General features: G+C 41.2%; 1 protein-coding gene across 1 annotated transcript in view; it reads right to left on the bottom strand.

Moving 5' to 3' along the window:
• Window positions 1–21,591, bottom strand: part of slc49a3 (solute carrier family 49 member 3) — a 77,953-nt gene that overhangs the window by 12,627 nt on the left and 43,735 nt on the right. Inside the window, exons 7-9 of the mRNA XM_039758241.1 lie at window positions 17,852–18,004; window positions 11,886–12,043; window positions 10,281–10,393 (exon numbers count right to left, since the gene is read on the bottom strand). Of these exons, the coding sequence (XP_039614175.1) occupies window positions 10,281–10,393; window positions 11,886–12,043; window positions 17,852–18,004 (424 nt within the window). The remainder of the gene's footprint in view (window positions 1–10,280; window positions 10,394–11,885; window positions 12,044–17,851; window positions 18,005–21,591) is intronic.

The following is a 21,591-nucleotide window of genomic DNA, read 5'->3' as shown; positions in this document are numbered from 1 at the left end:
GATATATATAGTCTTTAGAAAAAGCTTACAAAAAAGTAAAGATGACAAGAATGAAAGGGCCAGGGCAACGTTTGATTTAGCAATCGATGTTCATGAAAATGCTGTTAACTGACGATCGGATGAAAACTGTGAAAACTGGTCATACGTGTCTTTGTTTTCTTCTGTAACATCACTCTACCATCATCGCTGTTTCTCCTTCTTCTGATGTTGCATTCAAATGAGGGATATTTATTATAAAGTTTCATGCTGTGGTTTCACAACACATGAATGTTGCATGCACCTGATTGGCTGGCTGTCAATATGATGGATGAATTTTGCTCAAACTCTTTAATCTATCTTTTCCCAGACTATAAACCAAATTGTTGTCCCAGATGTCCATCTATAAAGTAATCAATATCCTGAGGCATTGGCTCAGTCTTCGTTTTCCCAGGCTGTAAAACCATTTTAGCACCATGCTGTGAACAACTGTTATAAAAGTGAGGTGTAAGGGAAGAGGATATGCCTTTTTATTATAATGCCTCCTACATCTGAATTCATCTTGTTGGGATTGAGCAAAATATAATAATAAAAATATAGGGAATAATTTGTAGCTTGTATACAACATAACACACATAAAAGACAAAAACTTGATGTTCACTCTTTTCAAGACTCTTAGACGAATGAATATGGATTTGTACAAACAAAAGGATCGTGCTGTGTGTGTGTTATGCTGTGAAAGTATCGCGTGTCGTATGTCAAGTGTACAAAGACATCATCAAACTAAACATCAGTCCACGTTTAAAAACTCTGATGAGAAAAGTGAAGCTATAAAAGAAGTTGTCTAACACCTGAACATTCAGAAGCCTGCGTGAAGCTAAAAGTGACCAGTTACACACCAGATATTGAGCAAAGTGGTACAAGGTTCACATTAATTGATTAATAGCTCTGATTATTAATAAAGAATGATTAATTATATTAGAATTCTTGATAACGTTTTTGACAAAACATTCTTTTTACATATGATTTTATGTATTTTAAAATATTGAATGACCAATAATATAAGATCCGATTATAATGTGCTTCAAAAGTACCGTATATGTTCCAATAGAGGCCCATGGCGTTTATTTGCAAAACTAGCCTCGGCTCCCGGCGCCTAATAGAGACCGGCTGCTATTAGAGACCGGCCATTATTAACAAAAACCTTCAGAACGCAATATTTTTTTGCGCGTGTCGGTACAGGTAGGTACACAAAAATATCGGCTAATATTACAAACAGCTACTTTATTTGAATTTCACATGCTGCATAAGACTGTTAAAGATAAATGGCAATGTCTTTCTGTACCTTTTGCTGCTATTTGTCGTCTGAATCCTTAATGACAAGAAAATTCCATTTTAGCGGATACAAAGATGGCAGGTCTTTCTTTGTTACTCCCCTCACTGCCCAAAGGGTAGATTTCATAATCCAGGGCCTCGCAGGTCCAAAATAAGTAAATGCGTCCAGGGTCCGACGACCTAGGATACTCTCGTTGACAGCGAAAATAATAAGGAATGTGCAGAAGGTTAAAAGTGATGAATCTTCGTGGAGACTCTTCAAAGCAAAACACATTTGTACCACTCTCTGTTTATCACTACCGTATGGTATTACAGTATAACGACCGTATTTTGGTCAACCCGGCATGAAAATGAAGCAGTTTTGGAAACCGGTATATTCGTATTTCTTATGTATGCAATGTGCTGACATGCACATGTATTACACACGTCTGTAAAGATACAGATGCTTACAATGTACGCTAGTAGGCAAATATCAAAGACCCGGCTACTATTTGGCCACATCCCCTGTGAAGCCCGCTGTTTATTAGAGATCAGCGACAATAAGAGACTCTGTGTTTATTGGAGCATATACAGTATATAAATGAAGCCCATTATAACCCAACCAATTTTGATACTATGTATGTATAACAAAACTGGTAGAACTACAGTGCATCCGGAAAGTATTCACAGCGCATCACTTTTTCCACATTTTGTTATGTTACCGCCTTATTCCAAAATGGATTAAATTCATTTTTTTCCTCAGAATTCTACACATAACATCCCATAATGACAACGTGAAAAAAGTTTACTTGAGATTTTTGCAAATGTATTAAAAATAAAAAAATTGAGAAAGCACATGTACATAAGTATTCACAGCCTTTGCCATGAAGCTCCAAATTGAGCTCTGGTGCATCCTGTTTCCCCTGATCATCCTTGAGATGTTTCTGCAGCTTCATTGGAGTCCACCTGTGGTAAATTCAGTTGGTTGGACATGATTTGGAAAGGCACACACCTGTCTATAGAAGGTCCCACAGTTGACAGTTCATGTCAGAGCACAAACCAAGCATGAAGTCAAAGGAATTGTCTGTAGACCTCCGAGACAGGATTGTCTCGAGGCACAAATATGGGGAAGGTTACAGAAAAATTTCTGCTGCTTTGAAGGTCCCAATGAGCAAAGTGGCCTCCATCATCCGTAAGTAGAAGAAGGTCAAAACCACCAGGACTCTTCCTAGAGCTGGCCGGCCATCTAAACTAAGCAATCAGGGGAGAAGGGCCTTAGTCAGGGAGGTGACCAAGAACCCGATGGTCACTCTGTCAGAGCTCCAGAGGTCCTCTGTGGATAGAGGAGATCCTTTCAGAAGGACAACCATCTCTGCAGCAATCCACCAATCAGGCCTGTATGGTAGAGTGGCCAGACGGAAGCCACTCCTTAGTAAAAGGCACATGGCAGCCCACCCAGAGTTTGTCAAAAGGCACCTGAAGGACTCTCAGACCATAAGAAACAAAATCTTCTGGTCTGATGAGACAAAGATTGAACTCTTTGATGTTAATGCCAGGCGTCACATTTGGAGGAAACCAGGCACGCTCATCACCAGGCTTATACCATCCCTACAGTGAAGCATGGTGGTGGCAGCATCATGCTGTGGGGATGTTTTTCAGCGGCAGGAACTGGGAGACTAGTCAGGATAAAGGGAAAGATGACTGCAGCAACGTACAGAGACATCCTGGATGAAAACCTGCTCCAGAGCGCTCTTGACCTCAGATTGGGGCGATGGTTCATCTTTCAGCAGGACAACGACCCTAAGCACACAGCCAAGATATCAAAGGAGTGGCTTCAGGACAACTCTGTGAATGTCCTTGAGTGGCCCAGCCAGAGCCCAGACTTGAATCCGATTGAACATCTCTGGAGAGATCTTAAAATGGCTGTGCACCGACGCTTCCCATCCAACCTGATGGAGCTTGAGAGGTGCTGCAAAGAGGAATGGGCGAAACTGGCCAAGGATAGGTGTGCCAAGCTTGTGGCATCAGATTCAAAAAGACTTGAGGCTGTAATTGATGCCAAAGGTGCATCGACAAAGTATTGAGCAAAGGCTGTGAATACTTATGTACATGTGAGTTCTCAGTTTTTTATTTTTAATTAATTTGCAAAAACCTCAAGTAAACTTTTTTCACGTTGTCATTATGGGGTGCTGTGTGTAGAATTCTGAGGAAAAAAATGAATTTAATCCATTTTGGAATAAGGCTGTAACATAACAAAATGTGGAAAAAGTGATGTGCTCTGAATACTTTCTGGATGCACTGTAGGTCGGCAATGTACAAGATTGTAACATCGGTTTGGCACAACACCACTGAAAGATTGCTGACTCCTGCTTTTGTTAGTACTCAGTCTTTGATGAGCACTCTGTTGAGAGTTTTGTCTTTTTTTTTGTGCATGAACCTTATAATTCTTTGCATTTATATAGCGCTTTTCTCACTACTCAAAGCGCTCAGCAATTGCAGGTTAAGGACTTTGCTCAGGGGCCCAACAGAGCAGAGTCCCTTTTGGCATTTACGGGATTCGAACCTTCAACCTTCCGATTGCCAATGCAGATCCCTAGCCTCAGAGCCGCCACTCCTTACACTATACAGTGTACAGGGATGGATCCCCAAATCTTTATCTTGTTCTTTGCGTTTCATTTACAATTAGTATACTCCACTTAATCCTGGGTAAATGTTTGATATGTTGTTTGTTGTGACTTTTAGTTGCGCCAGAACATTCACAGTTTGTAATACAAAATTCACACTTAATAATTCTCTATAGAAAGGAATACCTCTATCAGATTATAATTATTAAATACAACATTCATCAACAGCAGCCTACTGCAGATGATTCCTTCAAGTTGGAATTTGCCAATAAATGATACAATTTCAACTATTTAATAGAAGGATAAATTAAAAAGGCAATTTGAAAATTGTGAGATTTCTGTAGGAAGGGGCAGTGAAACCTGTTAAAAGTCACCATAAGAAGTTGGCTCACTATGAAAGTGAAAACACATCTAGCACCATTTTTCCATCCATCCACCCATTATCCAACCCGCTATATCCTAACTACAGGGTCACGGGGGTCTGCTGGAGCCAATCCCAGCCAACACAGGGTGCAAGGCAGGAAATAAACTCCGGGCAGGGCGCAAACACACACGGGACAATTTAGGATCGCCAATGCACCTAACCTGCATGTCTTTGGACTGTGGAAGGAAACCCACACAGACACGGGGAGAACATGCAAACTCCACACAGGGCGGACCTGGGAAGCGAACCCGCGTCTCCTAACTGCGAGGCAGCAGCTCTACCCACTGCGCCACCGTGCCGCCCTAGCACCATTTTTGTGTGTGAATATTTTCATGCTCAAATCCACACTAAGTTTTTAATTTCCATTCATTCTGTTTGCCTTTCCTAGTGTTAGACATAACATCGCTAAAGGAACTGAATTACAAAAGAGGCTAACATGTAGACGAGTCATGCATGCAACAAGGCTATAATCCAAACCATAAAAAAGATTACACAAAATGGATAACAAAGGACATTTTTAAATTTGGAATGACTATTGAGATGTAACCACTGGACCGGAAATGAAAAGATTATCTTTGGAACCAACCAAAGTCACAGAGGTGAAGCAGTTTTGTAAGTGCAAGTGGCAGATGGACAAAATGACTCCACTGAGTAATGAAAGACTCATCTATACATTTTAGGAAATATCTAGTTGCTATTATGACTGTAAAAGGTAGTACTGGTACAGTTACTGGAGCACGGTGTGGTGCAAAAGATTTTTGTTTTTAAAATAAATAAGGATCAAACTCCATGCAGTTTACGTTTTTTGTAATAGTATGCAGTGGTTAACACTCTCCTAACATTCATCGTTTCACAATGAAAACTGCAAACAGCAAAATATTTACAGTACTGGACACCTGGAATTAGAGTATTGGAGAACAGTTTCTAAAGGTCCTTTCTTAGGAATGAACACCTGCATTTGAAGAGAGTGTGTGATTAGGAAATCCTCAAAATAAAAAAGAGAAATAAAGAAAAGGAAAAAGATGAATCGAGACTGCCATCTAGTGGTCCAATAATGTACTTTACAGTACAGTACAGTATTTCACTTCACGTTTGTTAGCTCATGCCATCGCTCAGTGTGTTTACATGCACACACATAATCAGGTGAAGGTGAGTAACTTTAAGATGAGTTAATCGGCCACAGTGAATATGACAATAAGCATGATGACTGTGATCATGTTCTTTACTTATAGGTTTCTGTTACCGGATTGCACTTGACACACTCTTTTGTGCTTGGCTGTGCAACTAAAACCCGGCATCCCGTTACTTGTGCTTCTTGTTTTACACCCAGTTCTGCTGGAATAATAATAACGCAGGAATTGTAACTTCAATAAAATAAAATGTTGCTTTAGATTACTCATTACTTTAAAAAAAAAGCAGTCGGACTATATGACACATTTTGATTGTGTTCCTGAGTTTAGTGCCGTACATTTATTGTCTTCTGAAATACTGAGAGTGACTATTTCGGGTCAAAGCGAAGCAATTCTGTTTGCTTTAACTCTCCGTGGTGGCCTATCTTGATAAATATGGATAGAATAGCTGAGTCTGGTCTTCGGGACAAAAACAACCTGAAGACTCCCTAGGACTTTTACAATATTTGTGAACTTGGAGAGGAGTAAGCTAACTCTTAACAATTACCCAGTGCAGAAGATGTGCAGACACCTGTGCTTGTGCCCCACTGGCTTTTGTAAGAAGACACTGGCGATATCACATCTTAGCCATCCTATTACTCTTTATTTCAAGAAAATACCTCCAGAGTGACAATGTTTTTAGTGAAAACTTCAAGTGTTCCAGTCTGTTGCTGAGGTGTTCCACTTGCACGTTGTTGAGCCACAGCTTTTGCTTCGTTTTGACGTTGTGTCTCTTCATCTGTGTAATTAGCACGATGAAGTTGTAGCGCGGCGGCGTTTGCTGCACACGGGTCTTTCATAGCGTTGGAGAAATTTAAAAGTTCATGCATGCGCCATCTAGTGGCCGTGGTTGAGTGTGCGCAGAGCGGACTGCTCCATACACATATACAGTAATGCACACTCACACACAGGTCTTTCGTTTATATATGTCTAATGGCCCAAATACTACATGAGTTTTGTGAATAAGGGGGCTGTTATCGCTTTAAGAGACTAATTCACCCACCTGTATAAAGTGGTCTCGAAACGGTCTCAGGCCAGGTGTGTGAAGAGGTCAACGGCTAACTGGGTGTTGCAGTAAGGAAGTGAAACCTGTGTGCCTCAAATGCTCTCTTTCACAGGATACAATGGGGCTTGTCATGTTTTTCTTTACTGTTTTCACGATATTGTTGGATTGATTTGCCACGCATTATTATTGTAGTTTATTTATAGATTTTATTTTTGTCTTATTATCATTTCACTAGGTCTTGGGAGGGTTGTGGGGTATTATTGCTCAATTGTATTCACATTTTAATGGATGCCTTGACGAGTCGTATTTATTTGTTTCTTATGATTTGTAATAAATTATATTTGTATGACTCTATAAAGGCATGAACATTTAACATCTTAAAGGCTGGACTTATGCTACATATCACAAAACATTATGCAAACAGTATGTGACACTTTCTCAGTAAGTGCTGTGAATTTCAAACTTGTGTGAACTAAATTCAGACAACATGCGACCCAGAGTGTCTATCAGCACCTATATTTATATATACTGTATATATATATATATATATATATATATATATATATATATATATATATATATATAGTTATGTGCGCCAACTACGCTATGCGCATTTTAAAGTTGTCTGTGAAGGGCTCCCTGTTTAAACGCGGCTGCCAGTTGTGAACTGGGCCCTTTGTCGCACAGCATTATGATTTTTTATAAGGGAAACAAAATTACAAAAAAAACCCTTGGACATTGATTCGATAGGAATGGCCTACTCGGAATCACTGTCCAAATCATAATTATGTGATGGTGTAGCAGCATTTCTGTTTCCGTCCATTCACAGTCCGTCTCGTTTTCACGACGCTATCGTTTCCTCTCACGATGTCTTCTCAACCTTTCTCCAATCTCGCAGGTTGCTTTGTGGCAATCCAAAGAGTAAAGCAATATACACGGAGCAATGGTTATAAAAGAGGGACACATAGGTATCCAGGCTCTATAAAGCATAAATAGGGATCACTTTACTGACATGTGAGCAAGCCACGGTACAACTGTGAGACGCGCAGCACTCGCCGGCTACAACGTAACAATAGTAATTTCCGGAACGTGCTGTTACGCTGTCATTCATTTTACCCACTGTGTTTCTTTCATTCATATGTTACGTAGGCACGTACCTTTCATCTTCGGCAATCTCATTTTCTAACCAGGCCTCAGGAGCTAATCAGCGTAACACTGTCCACCACCCCTTTTGTTATTCAGGCACATTGTTGACATCCGTGAGTAACAACAACGTACTAAACTGGATGGTGGTCTATGCATGCGTGGAATTTGCGGACAAACAAAGATCAAGATCTAAATGAAGATCTCTTTAGTTAATTTAAAGCACAACAGTTTGTTTAGTTTGAATGTCTGTGTTTTGAGGTGTGACTGGCGTACTACAGTCTTCAGTAGTATAAGCCTGGAGGAGATTCTTAATGCAATGCCTATGTGTTAGCTGTCTCTCTACTGCCATCTAGTGCTTCTTCTTTTAATTCATTCGCGGACAAACAAAGATCAAGATCCAAATGAAGATTATATATAGAGATGTTATGACCAAAACCCGAAGTTCAGCCAGTTCCTGATTTGGCCAGCCATTTCACATTTTGGCCGAGAGATGTGGCCAAACTCCAAATTACTAGAAATGGCCAGTGTATTTGCTACTTTGGGCGGCCATTTCACCTTGGCCAAAATTCAATGTGCTGATGTAAGACTGTCTGCTCAAGGTGCGAAGATGCTTAAAAATTTCAGCTGCAGATTCAGAAGTGCGTTTTCCATTTTGCACGAGAAACTGCTCAAGGGAGGTCTTGTTCAGAAAGCGGACGGCACTTGAGACGGCCTTCCCCCTTGCCCAGACACTTACCTTAAGGTCAATAAAATAGATCCTTGATGTTAAGTCACTATTTTAGGGTTACTGTAAAATGATAACAGAAATGTGAAACCTATTTATATACCTAATCTTAATTATTGTGAAACAGCCAAGTGGCTTCCGTTTTCTGAATAAGAGCCGCCAAGGCTACACTTGATGCAATTGCACTACTAAGTGTGCAACAAATTGCTGCTCATGCCTTTTTTCTTCCAACTTTGTCCGATCGCCTCATTGCATTTTGTAAACTGGCTGGCCAAATCCCGAAATCGAGTAAAAGATCAGGCATTGGCCGGTCAGTTTACAGCGACATTGGCCATTTCCTGCTTTGGCTGATTTCGGGTTTTGGCCGTAATATATATATACTGTATATCAAGTCAAGTTGGGGAGCATGCACTGGTATAGTGCGTTGTTGTCCCCACCACACGACAGAAGACTTTGTGATCCTGGTTGTCAACCCCCCAGACAGACCATCTATTACGTGGGTGTCCCCTTGGCCTGGTTCAGCCACTCTGGTCCTCAATAATGAGGATCCTGTGGCCTGCAACCCAGCCCGGGTCACCCTCAGGCAATTGTGCCACATGGTCATAGTGCCGTAACTGACGCACCCTCACAATGCCCAAACACCATCAGACAGACACCGCAGTTCTAGAAACCACATGTTTCTTTACAGCAAACCCCGCACACACACAGTGCTCCCGCACCAGTCAACCTTACATGGGCCGCCTTTCTTCTCTTTCTCTCTGGAGCGTCGTCCTCCTCCTGCACCCAACTGTGGCTCCCCAACTGTAGGAAGGCGGCCCTTTTATAATCACCCAGATGTGCTCCAGGTGCTCGTTGACATCCTTCCAGTGGCGCTGCACAAGCACCAGGAAGCACTAGGGCGTCCCTGAAAGGTCCTCCATCCACCCTCCTGGGTGTGGCAGAAGCACAGATATCCCGGGCTCTGTGAGGCTCGAGGCGCCCCCTGGCAGTGGCCACGGGCCCCAGTGGGTTTGAGCCTCCACACTCCATCCCCGTTGTCCCCACACTATCCAGGGCGGTTATATACGTATAGTCTGCCTCACAGTCCTTCCAGGCATCCCGGCTGGGTCTGACCCCCAGCCTCCTGCCACAGTGCCTAATTCAGGACTACATGAACAACCGCTCATTCGACACAAAGTCAAACCAGTGGTACCCAAGGATGCTCTGAAAAGACACAGTACAGAAGGAGTCCCGTCTTCATCTCTAGTCACTGGGTAGCGTCCATGTCTCACAATCATAGAGCAAGACAGGAAGCGTCAGGACTCTAAAGACTTGGATCTTATTCAGAGATATCAGGAACGCCATACACCCCTTTCCAGTGACCTCATGACCCCATGCTCTCCCAATCCATCTACTGACTTCATTGAAAGAGTCACCAGAGTCATGAATGTCACTGCTGAGGTAAATAAACCTCTTGATGAGGTTGACACTCTCTCTGCAGACAGACACATTGCTGAAGGCAGTGGCCAAGAGGTCATTAAGGGCCTGGATTTTGGTTTTTATGAGGACACTCACAAGCCCAGACACTCGGACTCCTCACTCAGTCTCTCGAGAGCCCAGATAAGAGCCTCCATTGACTCGGTGAAGGTCACAGCATCATCAGCAAAGTCAAGATCCATGAATCTTTCTTCATCAACAGATGCCCCATAGCCGCTGGACCCCATGACCTTGTCAAGCACCCAGTCCAGGCAAACATTGAACAAAGTCTTGCTCCTACTATATATATATATATATACATGTATATATAAAATATGTAATACAAATTGAAGCTACAGAGTATGTCTCCAATGACCATGTTTAAAAGGACACTTTTATTGAGGCAGTTGGTTTTAAAAGGAGAAACAATTATCACTACTACCTTTCCAGCTAAGGGTGGCGTCATCTTGGAGTTTACACGTCGAATAAGGAGAATCAGCCAGATGCTTAGTCATCAGTTGAAATAGGACAATGAAGATCACCCCCTGGATCTGCCTTTATGCAACAATAAAAACAAAGATTATTAAAAAAATGTTTGCATTCCATTTTCAAAATAAAAAACACTTTATTATTAGCCTTAATGAAGGTGATGTGTGGCTTATTGTAACAGGTGTGGACACCGCGGGGCGATCCAGCTCCCCAAACACCCACCACAAACAAGCAGGGACAAAAGTATAAAAGGCAAGGAGTCTTTAGTTGCGGGAAAGTCTTCCTTATCAAGCATTTCCCACCACCACAGCCAACAAGTAAAATAAAGCACAGGCACAACTCTTTGTCTTCTTTGTCCTCTCTGTCACTGCCTCCTCCACTCCTCTTCACAAGCGTTGGCTCTTCCATGTCAGGCAGGCAGCTCCTTTTATCCAATCCCCGGGACTACTTTCCAGTGACATGATGCTGCAGCTCCAAAGCACTTCCAGGTGAGGTTGGAGCCCTATGGAGTAGGGACTCCCACATCCTGCAGCTCCCCCTGGTGGCTTCCACAGGACCCAACAAGGCCTACAATACCCAGCATGCCTTGTAGGCACCCATGCAGGGATCTGAGCCTGGGCTTGCTGCCATCTAACGTCCTGGGAGAGAGAAAGGCCTGTGTAAGCTGTCTCCCCGGTCCTTCCAAATAAGGGCATCCCAGCCGGGTAAGAACACAGATCATACCTCACACTTTTCTTTTCAGTTTAATGATGTTGCAGTGTGACCTTTGAAAGGCATTCACAATGTACCCTAATCCAGAGACACATGGAATAAATCACTTACTAAGGAGTGTGGTGGCAAGCAGGATTTTGGGGACCTGCAGATCTTGCTTTATGTTATTTTTAACAATCTAGATCGGGGTCCTCAATCGTAGTTCCTGGAGGGCCACAGTGGCTGCAGGTTTTTCCTCCAACCCAATTACTTAATAAGACATACTTATTTTTCAAGTAATAATTCTGCTTCACTTTAGTTGTCTCGCTCATTAAGATTTTGAACCCTTATTGCTTATTTTAGTCTTAAACTGCTGTATTCTTGATTTTTAATTGCTCCTAATTAGCAATAACATGCAAATGACAAAAGAGACCCGCATTTCTCCATTTAGCTTGTTACCATTTACACCTCGGTGTGTATTTATCATGCACTATTGGGTTTAATTAAATACTTGGAAGGAAAGTGAAGAGAAAAAAGTGAAGGACTGAGAATTACTCATCCATTTTAGCCTTCAGATCATTTGGGTGATATCCTTAGAAAGGGGAAGAAAATCGAGGATATAAGAATGACTTGACTTAGCAGAGTAAAAGCACTACAAAGCCATGAAATTTAATTATTAGCAAGAATTGCTTTCTAATTAAGCAACCGGGTTAGAACAAAAATCTGCAGCCACTGCGGCCCTCCAGGACTGTGATTGAGGACCCCTGATCTAGATGAATAGGGTGGACGAGCTTGTTGGGCAGAATGGCTTGTTCTTGTCACAATTGTTACGACATTCATTAAGTTTATGGGCTTTTTCAATCCTTACCCTGAAATAAAGATGAGTCCTGCTGATGTTGCCTCTCCAACGGGATATGAACATTCAACAGCAAGTTCCAAACTGATGGGATAAATCGCAAAGCCAAACATTCCAAAAAGGGAACAGATAACTGCTAGGGCAGGCTTTTGATTCATCATCTGAGAAAGCTAAGGAGAGAAAAAGAAATGCTTTTAAGACTTCCACTTGGCTTTTCTTTTGATATCTACCTATGGAGTATATACAATAGATGATATCTAGATGATATGTTGTATGACGATTAGCACACGCAAATAAGAATTTCACTGTTCTCTGTAGGTGTGATAATAGTGACCCTATGAACCCAATAGCAATAAAAGTTACTGAAGAAATACACTCATTTGGGTTAGCCCTAGAAATGTATAAAGTAAAAAAGGAATCAGTGTGCAAACAAATTAATAAAACGATGCAAACAAAATGACCACACACACTCCAGAAGTACATCTTCTTTGGGATTTACACCATAGTAGGAGAAAGTGTTCATCCCCTTCACTTTCTGCACACTTTGCTGTGATGGATATGTGTTGGCAATTCATCTGCACTCAATAACCCATAATGACAAAGTGAAAACATGTTTTCAGAACTGATTGTAAATTTATTAAAAATCAATAACCTTACATTCTTTAAAGGGGCCTTTTAGCTCCTAAATATATCCATCCATCCATCATCCATTTTCAAACCCGCTGAATCCGAATACAGGGTCACGGGGGTCTGCTGGAGCCAATCCCAGCCAACACAGGGCACAAGGCAGGAACCAAATCCTGGGCAGGGTGCCAACCCACCGCAGGACACACACAAACACACCCACACACCAAGCACACACTAGGGCCAATGTAGAATCGCCAATCCACCTAACCTGCATGTCTTTGGATTGTGGGAGGAAACCCAGGCAGACACGGGGAGAACATGCAAACTCCACGCAGGGAGGACCCGGGAAGCGAACCCAGGTCTCCTAACTGCGAGGCAGCAACGCTATATATATATATATATACCGCAGGCAAAAATAGTATTGAATGCATCGACGTTTTACTCAGTAAATATATTTCGGATGGGGCTATTGACATCACATTTACACCAGACGTCGGTAACAACCCAAGTAATCCACACATACAAAGAAATCAAAACCAATAAGTCCTGAAATTAAGTTATGTGTAATAAAGTGGAATGACATAGAGAATAAGTATTGAACACATGAAGAAAAGGAGGTGCAAAAAGGCCTGGAAAGCCAAGAAAGCAGCTGACGTCTGTGAATCCTGATAGCCCCCCATCAGTGCAAATCAATATCAGCTGGTTTAGTCCTAATTGATGGCCTATAAAAAGGTTTCTCATTCCCAAGGTGTCACACAAGAAGCATCTCGTGATGGGTAAATGCCAAGTGCTCTCCCAAGACCGTCACAAACATCCTGATGCCATTGGTGACAAACGTATTTCTAAACTTCTGAATGTTCCAGTGAGCACCGTTGGGCCATAATCCGCAAGTGGAAAGAACATCATTTCATCACAAACCGACCACGACCAGGTGCTCCTTGCAAGATTTCTGACAGAGGAGTCGAAAGAATAATCAGAAGAGCCAAGGACCACTCGCCGAGAGCTTCAGAAAGACCCTGGAATGAGCAGGTCCTGTTGTTTCACAGAAAACAATAAGTAATGTACTCCATCAGCATGGCCTCTATGCACTCTCACCGCGCATGACTCCACCGCTGAAGAAAAAGCACGTTGAAACTCATTAAAAGTTTGCTGCATAACATTTGGACAAGCCAATGAAATACTGAGAGAATAGAGTCGAGTCAGAGGAGAACTAAACAGCCAAGGAAACTCTCAATTGGTTTCAGCGAAAGAAAATAAAGAAGCTGCTAGAATGGCCAAGTCAATTAGCCGACTTGAATCTAAACTGAAGATTAGAGTTCATAGAAGAGGCCCCAGAACCTTCAAGATCTGAAGACAGTTTGTGTGGAAGAATGGGCCAAAATCACACCTGAGCAATGCATGCGACTTGTTTCTCCATACAAGAGGCATCTTGAAGCTCTCATTACCAACAAAGGCTTTTCTACTAAGCATGAAATACTTTTCAGTAAGCATGTTCAATATTTCCTCCCTGTGTCATTCCACTTTATTACACATAGATAGATAGATAGATACTTTATTAATCCCAAGGGGAAATTCACAAAAATTAAGCTGACTACTTGAATAGGCGATTCTCGGAGTGTAAAAATCCATGTCAAGTAGTAAAATAGTAGAAAGTGTCCAGGGAGCAATTCCACATAAAAGAAAGTGGTAGAAGTGATCAGTGAGATAGAGAAAAATAGAGATAAAAAGGTAAAAAGATAAAGTCATATGCTGGAAAGGCTGCCACTCGAATGCGGCGCCGATAATTGAAGAAGTATAATTTAATTTATGGACTTGTTTGGTTTGATTTCTTTGTAGTGTGGATTACTTGGGTTGTTACTGACATCTGGTGAAAATTTCATGTCAACAGCCCCATAGAAATACTAGGGGGGTCTGCCCGCTGCTTGCTTCGACTCGCCCACCCCCGGGTTTAGTTTACCGGATATACAATTTAAAGAGATTGTTAGTTTCATGGGAATTGTTACATATGCATTATTTTCATTTTTATTTTAAAACTTTTGTAAAAACAATACTTTCTTTCTGGCCCCGGGCGTGGTTACATCTCTTTCTCGTATCACGTATAATGCTGCTCGTGTTGTGAAGGGGTTGGGAGTAGCTGAACGCACGCTACGGAGATGCCGTCGGATCATCTGCAGGCTTTTTGCTGCTGGCGAGCTGCATGTTTTTCTTGTCTCTTGTCGTTGTTTTAAGAGCTGGGAGCACATGAAGCGTGTCTGCCAACAGCAATCCAACAACTACTAGGTTAGATGTCCGTGGACTTGTTTTAAATGAAGGCTCACTGCCTTGTCTCGCGTGACGTTGTAAAAACAATACTTGTCCTTTATTTCCGGCCCCGGGCGTAGTTAAATCTCTATCTCAGGGTGTATAATGCTGCTCGGGTTGTCAAGAAGGGGGGCAGACTTTGGAACTTTTGAATCATCTTTGAAGAATGACAACAGTACTGCCCATCTACTGTATGTGTAGATGATGAAAAGAAATTATATATTTCTTGAACAATTCCAAAAACGTTTACTGCCTCTAAACAACAGTCAACTGCTGCTCTACCAACAAGATTCAGGGAATGACCAGCACATGGAATATACATAGCATACTTGTTAATCTTCAATATTATTTCTTGCATACCCTTGTATTTGCCAGACATATTGGCAGCATTATCATATGACTGGCCTCGACACTTACTAAAATCTATTTTGCACTCATTTGTAAGGTAGTTGTGCACCATCTTAGCCATACTTTCTCCTGTGTGGCTACCCATCTCTAGGAAAGTTAGAAAACGTTTGATAGGGAGCCCATCATCTGGTGAAACATACCTCACAATAACAGTGAGCTGATCAATATGGGACCGGTCTGGAGTGGAATCTACAGATAAACTGAAATATCCTGCAGTTCTTAAATCATCCAAGATTGAGTCTCTTACTTTATGTGCCATAATTTGGATAAATTCATCACATATTGTTTTAGAAAGATAAGATGTGACACCTGATCCTTTATTCCCAAAGTTTTTTATATGGGTTGCTAGAAAAGGATCAAATTTTGCTATAAGTTCGAGTAATCCAAGGAAATTGCCATTGTGAGGAGAACCAAATGTTTCTTTATCTCCTCTGAAAGGTAAACCACGCTCTGCCATAGTAATTATGACTGCCACAACTCGTTCAAGAACATTTTTCCAGTACTGCCGTTTATTATTTATCTGTTCTGCTAGTTGGCCGTCAATTGTTGAGCCACGTCTTCTTGTAAGATATGTTACTGAAGCTGTTCTATGGTCTACAGAGTTTTCATGACTTTCAACTAAATAGGTGTTACGCCAATCACAAAATCCATCGGATGATAATGGTGTAGAAGAATTTTAAAAGAGTTTACACACGAAACAATATACACGACCAGTTGCTGCCGAATATACTAACCATTCTCTGCAATATTTTTCACCATTAGCCCGTTTGGGATAGAACAAGCCTTTTGAGCAATATCTGTCTTGGTTTGCAAAAAGCTTCTTTGATTTTGTAAATGCGCCATTTGAGTGCTGACATTCTGACGGACCTTTTTCTACCCAGTATAAAATCTCATCTTTACTTAAATCACCCCATAGCCCAACATCATTCTGTTTGTTTTTTGATACTGAATCTTCTGTGCTTGTACTACTCTCTGGTTTATAAATCTTAATATTTGTTGCTTCATTCGTTGAAGTAGATTCTATACAACGAGATGTACCAGGTTCTGTATCAGGAATAGGGTGAATATCCCGTGACTGACTCACTGTGGTAGAGGCTGTTGGTTCATCAGGCCCCTAATCTATCTTTGTTAAGAAACTTTCTAATTTTGGTAACTTGCTACGCTCTTCTTCAGCTCTCTGCTTCTTTTTCCTCTTTTGAGCTCTACTTTTATAACTTCTGGTTGACATCTTGCAAACTGTGGGCAGAATATTTAATATAACTATAAACATACATTTAAAAGTAATATAATGCACAACATTTTTTTTAATTGAAAATTTCCTGTGATATTACCACTACTTACCAGCAAGCGATATTTTTATAATAAATAATGCATGCAAAGAGAAAATTAACAATATCTTCTCAAGTTTTAATATTAGTTTAATTAATTAAATTAAAGAAGAAAAAACAATAAACATATACATTAATACTTAATTTAATACAATCCAAACAAAATAATATGTATTTTTAAGTTTTAAGTTTATATATTAAGTTTATATATTATATATGCTATAATTACAGCTACAGGTGTCCACATAGGATCGACCTATCTATAAATTTTAAATATCATATCTAATGTTTTATCACTTAAACCTATTAAGGACAATATGTCATTAATTTCAATATGATTTACCAATTTTTATTTAAAAAAAATTGTTATCATGCAAAGTCTACTGTTATTTTGACTTTAAAATATAGAAAACATTTTCAATACGATCGCAGAAAAATTATTGCATGCAACACCTGTACTAACCATGTTAATTATGCACAACTATCCAACAAGATTTTTTATCAAAATATTGCAAAAAAAAGAATTAAATGCGGTAGAAAATATTCTTGCGTTAGGTACGTTATGTGCGTACTTGTTTAAAATGCACTAACCTGAAATGTAACTCCATTAAGGACACAAAAAACTACTTTCCAAAATAATGTCAACAATCAGATTATCAAAGAAACACACACTGCAAATAAAAGGTCAGAATAGTGTATCGTCTGCCGGCTCACTCGAACTACAAAAGATCAGCGCATGCTCGAGTGTAGCGGAGGAACACAGGGGAATCCCCGTGTTTATAGCAAAAGAAATTATATACTCTAAAGTTTAGAGTCTAAACGTTCCATTTCTATTGTGAAATAATAATGAAATAATTTTAAAAATTACCGAAATTACCGGCATTTATTGTCGAAATTTATCAGTAATTTTGGTAGTCATAATTACCGGTAATATTGGTTAACTGGTTATCGGTAATGCAAACCCTAGGCACAATAGCACTCTGTTCTTCGAAAAGACTCGCAAAAAAATTGGGTGAAGAATACTGGACGTCCCGGACGTGCGGCTTTGGGACAAATAATGCTGTAGTATATTTAAGTATATATGACAATTGCTCACTCAGACAATTTGTTTTGGGGGCCCCCAAGAAGGTGGGGGCCCTAAGCTATAGCTTGTGTAGCCTATATGTAAATCCTGCACTGGCTTTACAACATATTTCTCTTCTGACAATCAGATGGATGGGTTCCAGTGAAGTCTGCAATTTTAACTGTGTTAGAAAAAAATGGAAACTCTTTGTAGACGGTATAAATCTGACTACATCCCAAACTGTGACTTACCACAGCAAATGCTATGCTGGCTATCGCAGTCAGGCAGAAACTGATCTTGGTGACTTCTGTGAAGTACTTCGTCTTGTCCACATAAATTCCAAGTAAGAAAGCTCCAAGTATTCCAAACACGATGAACAACGCTCCACACAGCCCAGCAAAGCCCTGTCAGAGAAACAGAAAACAGAAGTCAGTGTGTTTGGAGATTAGAGAGGAAGTTTAGGAACTTCCAAATCTCTTATGAATGATGCGTCTGGCACCTTTGGTATCGTGTCTCTTTGGAGAATCCTGGGGTACCGCTGGTTTGACTTTGTGTTGCTCATGGAGTCCCTAATGAGGCACATGAACTGCACTGTGAGGGAGACTCAGTTACGGCACTACGGCCATGTGGTGCGATTCCCAGAGGGTGATCCAAATGGCTGGACCAGGCCAAGTGGACGCCTATGTAACACCTGGCTGCGGCTGATGGATGGTAATTTCTGTGGGGTGAGAATGGACTGCATGTCTGCCTGGGGTTTGCCAACTAGGATCCTGAGCTGTTTCATCATGTGGAGGTGCTATACCACTGCATGCTCCCCAATCTGACTTGACCTGATGTACCTGTTTAGATTTATAGATATCAACTTTTGTCACCTTATTTCATTACTTGGAGTTTTTTTCTTTTTAAAGAAATCAATATACTTATGCATATGTAACACAGTTTTAAGGCATTTTCCACCCAGGATGTAGAACTACGTGTGCATTGTACAGGGTGGTCCAGATCTAATTATGCAGATCCAGATCGTCTGGATTACTTTGATTTATGCGGGGACGATTCCAGTTCGGTGCAGAGATGATTTTTCATGTCGTCAGTTCGCACACTTCTCAATGGTCCAGGATTTTTCAGGTGATTTTCTATGTAATAAACTTAATAAGTTATAGCGTAATGAAAAAATTGCGCGATTAGATCTGGACTACCCTATACACTACTGCTATTACCATGTTTATTAGATTAGATTAGATTAGATTCACTTTATTGTCATTACACATGTATAAATACAGGGCAACGAGATTCAGTTTAGCATCTAATCAGAAGTGCAAAGAGCAGAAGTACAATAAATATAATATGTGCATATTATGTACAGTTAAATACGATATGTACAGTTAAATGCGATATATACAGTTAAATACGATATGTACAGTTAAGAGCACGGTGAAGATGGGAATAGATATATAGATATATATAAATAGATATACAAATGTTCTAAATGCGGATGGCAAATATACATATTTTATAAATGGAAGTGGGCTGCAACCGAAACAACTTGTAGCCATTTGCAATGATCAGTTGACGCTCAGGATGATTTGAAGGCTCCTTTACTTGTACCAAGTTACCAAGTTATCTTAACTCTTTCGACCCTGGTTTTTCTGTTTTTATGGGAAAAAATATTTTGAGCGATATTGTACCTTTGGGGTGTCCAAGAAGCTCAAAAATCAAAAAACAAAAAAACGATCACTATTATTATACAATAGCTGCCAAATGCTTCAATCTTCTTGAGGAAATGAAATTGAAAGCGGTGCGCCCATTTTCACTTCCATGTTTGTGGACTGTATGCCAGTCTCTCCAGTCTGCGCTAATAGTTGCACTTCAGCCGTATCTACTGTATTCATGGCCTCAGTTAACTCACAGGCTACAGTGGCACACATTAAGGCTTTGGCTACAAAAGATGCTTCTGAAATTGCTTACTGCTGTCCAGTGTTGGTCACTATAAGCTCCCATTGCACCAGAAATGTTGTTATCCCTGTTCTCCATGAAAACATGACATTAAAAAAATTCCATCCCTACAAACCACATGGAGTAAGTAACACATAAAAATATTATTTTGGGGTGTAAACAAACCTCTTTATTTTTACTCTCCACAATGACAATATAAAACTCACTATCTATATCCTGCTTATCTACCTTTTTAATATCACTTTTATTATACTGTCTGTTTTTAGTGATTGCCATGTTTTGTTACATTATACAGATTTCAGCTTCCAGCTTCACACTCTTCAGTCATCTCTATATATTGTGGTCCCCGGCCGGGACGCCCAGGAGGACCGGAGGAGGGCTTGTGCCTCCTCCAGACCGTGAGGGGGCGTCCGTCCTGGTTATGTAGGGGGCCTCGGGTAAAGGGCTTGGAAGCCCAGCCCTGTAGGGACCTGTGGCCACCACCAGGCGGCGCCCCAATGCCTCTTATCCCTGGATCCCAGCACTTCCGCCACACCAGGAAGTGCTGGGGGGAAGACGACAGGGGACACCCGGCACTTCCGCCACACTGGGGTGTGGCCATGACTGATTGCCGGGAAGCAGCTGGAGCCCATCCGGGTTTCCACATAAGGGGCCGTCTCCCTCCAGTCAGCGGTGGATGTCGGGTGGAAGAGGACAGAGCTGGAGAGAGGACGGGAGGAGGCCAAAAGAAAGGCATAGAGACTGTGAGGCCTGGACAGTTGGGGGAACGGTGCTGGAGGCACTGGGGGTGCACATGAGCACAAATTGTATATATTACTGTAAATAAACGGTGTGTGGTGGAACTATGTTGTCCGTCTGCCTGTGTCCAGGTCCCAGTTCACAATATATAAAATCCAATGTCTGTCTGTCTGTCTGTATGTCTGTCCGCTAAGTGCGATAAGTATCATAGTTTGTTTGCGGCACCGATTTATTTTCACGTGCCAGCATGAGTTCCTTACCTCGGCTTGGCTAGTGAACTAGAGAACTACTTTACAGATTTACATTGGGTTTTTTCTATAATTTGCTAGAACATTCCGGTTGATTTTGGGACTTCTCTCATAGCGGTATGTATTGTAGTTCGCTTATGGTATAGATTTATTTGTGCGAATCCGACAGACACGTAGTGGGCCGAGAGGAGGGGGTTAGGGCCCACCTCATTCATGTGCCAGCCTTGGGGTGTTCCTTTCTTCCACTTTGTTAGCGAACGAGGAAACTACTTAACAGATTTTGATCGTTTTTTTTTTTTTCTATAATTTGCTTGAACATTCCAGTTGATTTTGCGACTTCTCTCATTGTGCTATGTATTATAGATTGCATGTGGTACCAATTTATTTGCGCAAATCCGAAAGACAGGCTGCAAGTCGAGGGGAGGGGGAGGCGGGATGTCAGGAGTAGGGAGCCCTCTTACTCACGCGCCAGCCTCTGTTGAGTCATTCTACCTCTTGCCATGTGTTGTAGCGCACCTTGCCTCCGCTTAGCTAGCCATACCTGTTTGTTCAGCAGACATTATCACCTAGAGATTGTTAAAAAGTAACGTTTGACGTTTTTGAAAGAGAGAGATCACAGCTACGTGGGATTTAGAGGGTAGCTGCTGATTGGCAGAGATATCACGGGCATTTGCTCTTCTACCCATGTGGGGGACGCTCTCCCGTCAGAGCTTAACGCGATCAGATACAGTGGCAACATTTGATATTAGAGCGTACCTATCTTACACTTAGCTAGCAATACCTATTTGTTCGGGAGACATTATCATCTACAGATTGTTAAGGAGTAACGTTTGACGTTTTTGAGAGAGAGATCACCGCCACATATGTTTCAGAGGGTAGCTGCTGACTAGCAGAGATATCACAGCCATGTGCTCTTCTCCCTACGATACACGATCAGATATAGTGGCAACATTTGACATAGGAGTGTTCCTACCTTCTGCTTGGCCAGAGATATCTTGCCAACATTTTACATTTTTGGCAAAGAGATCACAGCTACATTCTCGCCCCTGACA

Source organism: Polypterus senegalus, chromosome 7 (genome assembly GCF_016835505.1).
Source record: "Polypterus senegalus isolate Bchr_013 chromosome 7, ASM1683550v1, whole genome shotgun sequence".
In the NCBI taxonomy this organism is placed as follows: domain Eukaryota; kingdom Metazoa; phylum Chordata; class Cladistia; order Polypteriformes; family Polypteridae; genus Polypterus; species Polypterus senegalus.
This window is presented reverse-complemented; position numbering and strand designations above follow the sequence as displayed.